A 1,586-nucleotide genomic window follows, 5' to 3' on the forward strand; every position below is an offset into this window, starting at 1 on the left:
AGTCGTTTGCGATTTTAGCCTCGAAATTGACAAAATTGACGATTTGTATCAATTAATTAGGATTCAAATTCAGATATTTAAGTAGGTAGAGACCCGAACCTCACTTTATTTTATATCTGTGGAACTTTAACTATGGTTAACTGAAGACATGGTTAAGCTGCAACCGTGAGACTGCAGGTCATGTACTTTTTGCAAGCCCATATTGAGTAACTGTACATATGTGTTCAAAGTTTGAAACTAACTTATTATCAGATCTACTCTTCTGGAGTAAAACTGCAACTTACTATTCAGATCAATCTTCTGCTGTCTATACCAGTCAAAATAAAGCATAATTCCCAATTCAATAATTAATTAGTTGTTATTCTCAATACTGTTTTAGATCAAAATAAGTACTAAAAAAGTGCTATATTATAATTAAAAGACTCCTACATGTATACATGCATAATAGCTATTAGTTGGTGGAATTGCTGCATACTGCTTGTCCACAAATTCGATAAGCTTGTTAGCTATCGTACTCGCATATACAATCGAACCTTCACAGATCTGCACAATGACATTAAATCGTACCAAAATCTTATTAACTTTATGATCAGATTATAAATTGAGATCAATGAAGATGAAAGAATTTACTAAAAGTACCTTAGAGTTGAACAAAAAGCTATAGTAATCCTCAATTAGGCCTCCAGCAACATGGTCAAGATCAAGCTGAAGCTCCTCAAGAACCTTTGATACAAGGAGTAAGCAATTGGTTCTCTTCTGTTGAACAAGCTTGACAGTAACTTCATCGTCCACAATGCGCACATCCACCTCGGTGTTCTTCGATTTCCTGTGGAGCCATGAGCTTCTTAAGGATGAGGCATTATAAGGCTGCTTCATATCATCTACAGACTGTGTGTCAATATTCCCCTCCATGGTATCATCTTCTATTTTGGCCCTTTTGAGCCTCTCCTTACAACATCTCTTCTTCTCCACCAACACTTTTAGCTCATTCACTGTCCTCTGAAGCTCGTTTATGTATTCGATAGCATCTCCCACAACCGAGGCTCTATCTTTCTTGTGTTTTCTCACAAAAATGTCAAATTGTTAAAATCACTTGCAAAATGTAAATGAACAAGATTGCATATTTTGTGCATACTTTGAAATAAATATCTTAAATCTAAATATCTTTCTACAAGAAATTTCACTTTTCGCGATGAAAATTAGAAGTCTCTCGACAATTCTTCTCAATGAAACAACTTTAAAATCCCTTTCAAATTTCTTGATCTGTTGCAAATGTGTACATATACTAGATCATATATATGTCAAAACACAGAATTTCAACAACTATAAGGGAATTAAAGTGATTACCTTGGTGGAGTTAGGAACCAAGCTCCTCAAAGCCATGAATTTGTCATTGAGAAGAACTCTCTTATGCCTCTCAGTAGTCAAATGTTTAGTGTCCTTTTCAACCCTAATTTTACTAATACAATCAATATCACCAGTGAAGTCAAAAACCCCATCATCAAAGTGCCTCCCATCGCCACCATTCACATCTCTCTCATCCATCACCCCAGGGAATAAGGATCCACCAGTCCTTGACCCTCCCA

General features: G+C 35.8%; 1 protein-coding gene across 1 annotated transcript; it reads right to left on the minus strand.

Annotated features, from left to right (window-relative positions):
* Positions 1-262: 262 nt before the first annotated feature.
* On the minus strand, positions 263-1,579 carry LOC111411027 (transcription factor bHLH91-like). Its single transcript, XM_023041603.1, has 3 exons — positions 1,348-1,579; positions 640-1,053; positions 263-543 (listed from the first exon to the last, which is right to left on the minus strand). Exons 1-3 carry the CDS (start codon positions 1,543-1,545, stop codon positions 415-417), a joined length of 741 nt encoding a protein of 246 aa, XP_022897371.1. The 5' UTR covers positions 1,546-1,579; the 3' UTR covers positions 263-414.
* Positions 1,580-1,586: the final 7 nt, after the last annotated feature.

Source organism: Olea europaea, chromosome 15 (assembly GCF_002742605.1).
Source record: "Olea europaea var. sylvestris chromosome 15, O_europaea_v1, whole genome shotgun sequence".
Classification (NCBI taxonomy): domain Eukaryota; kingdom Viridiplantae; phylum Streptophyta; class Magnoliopsida; order Lamiales; family Oleaceae; genus Olea; species Olea europaea.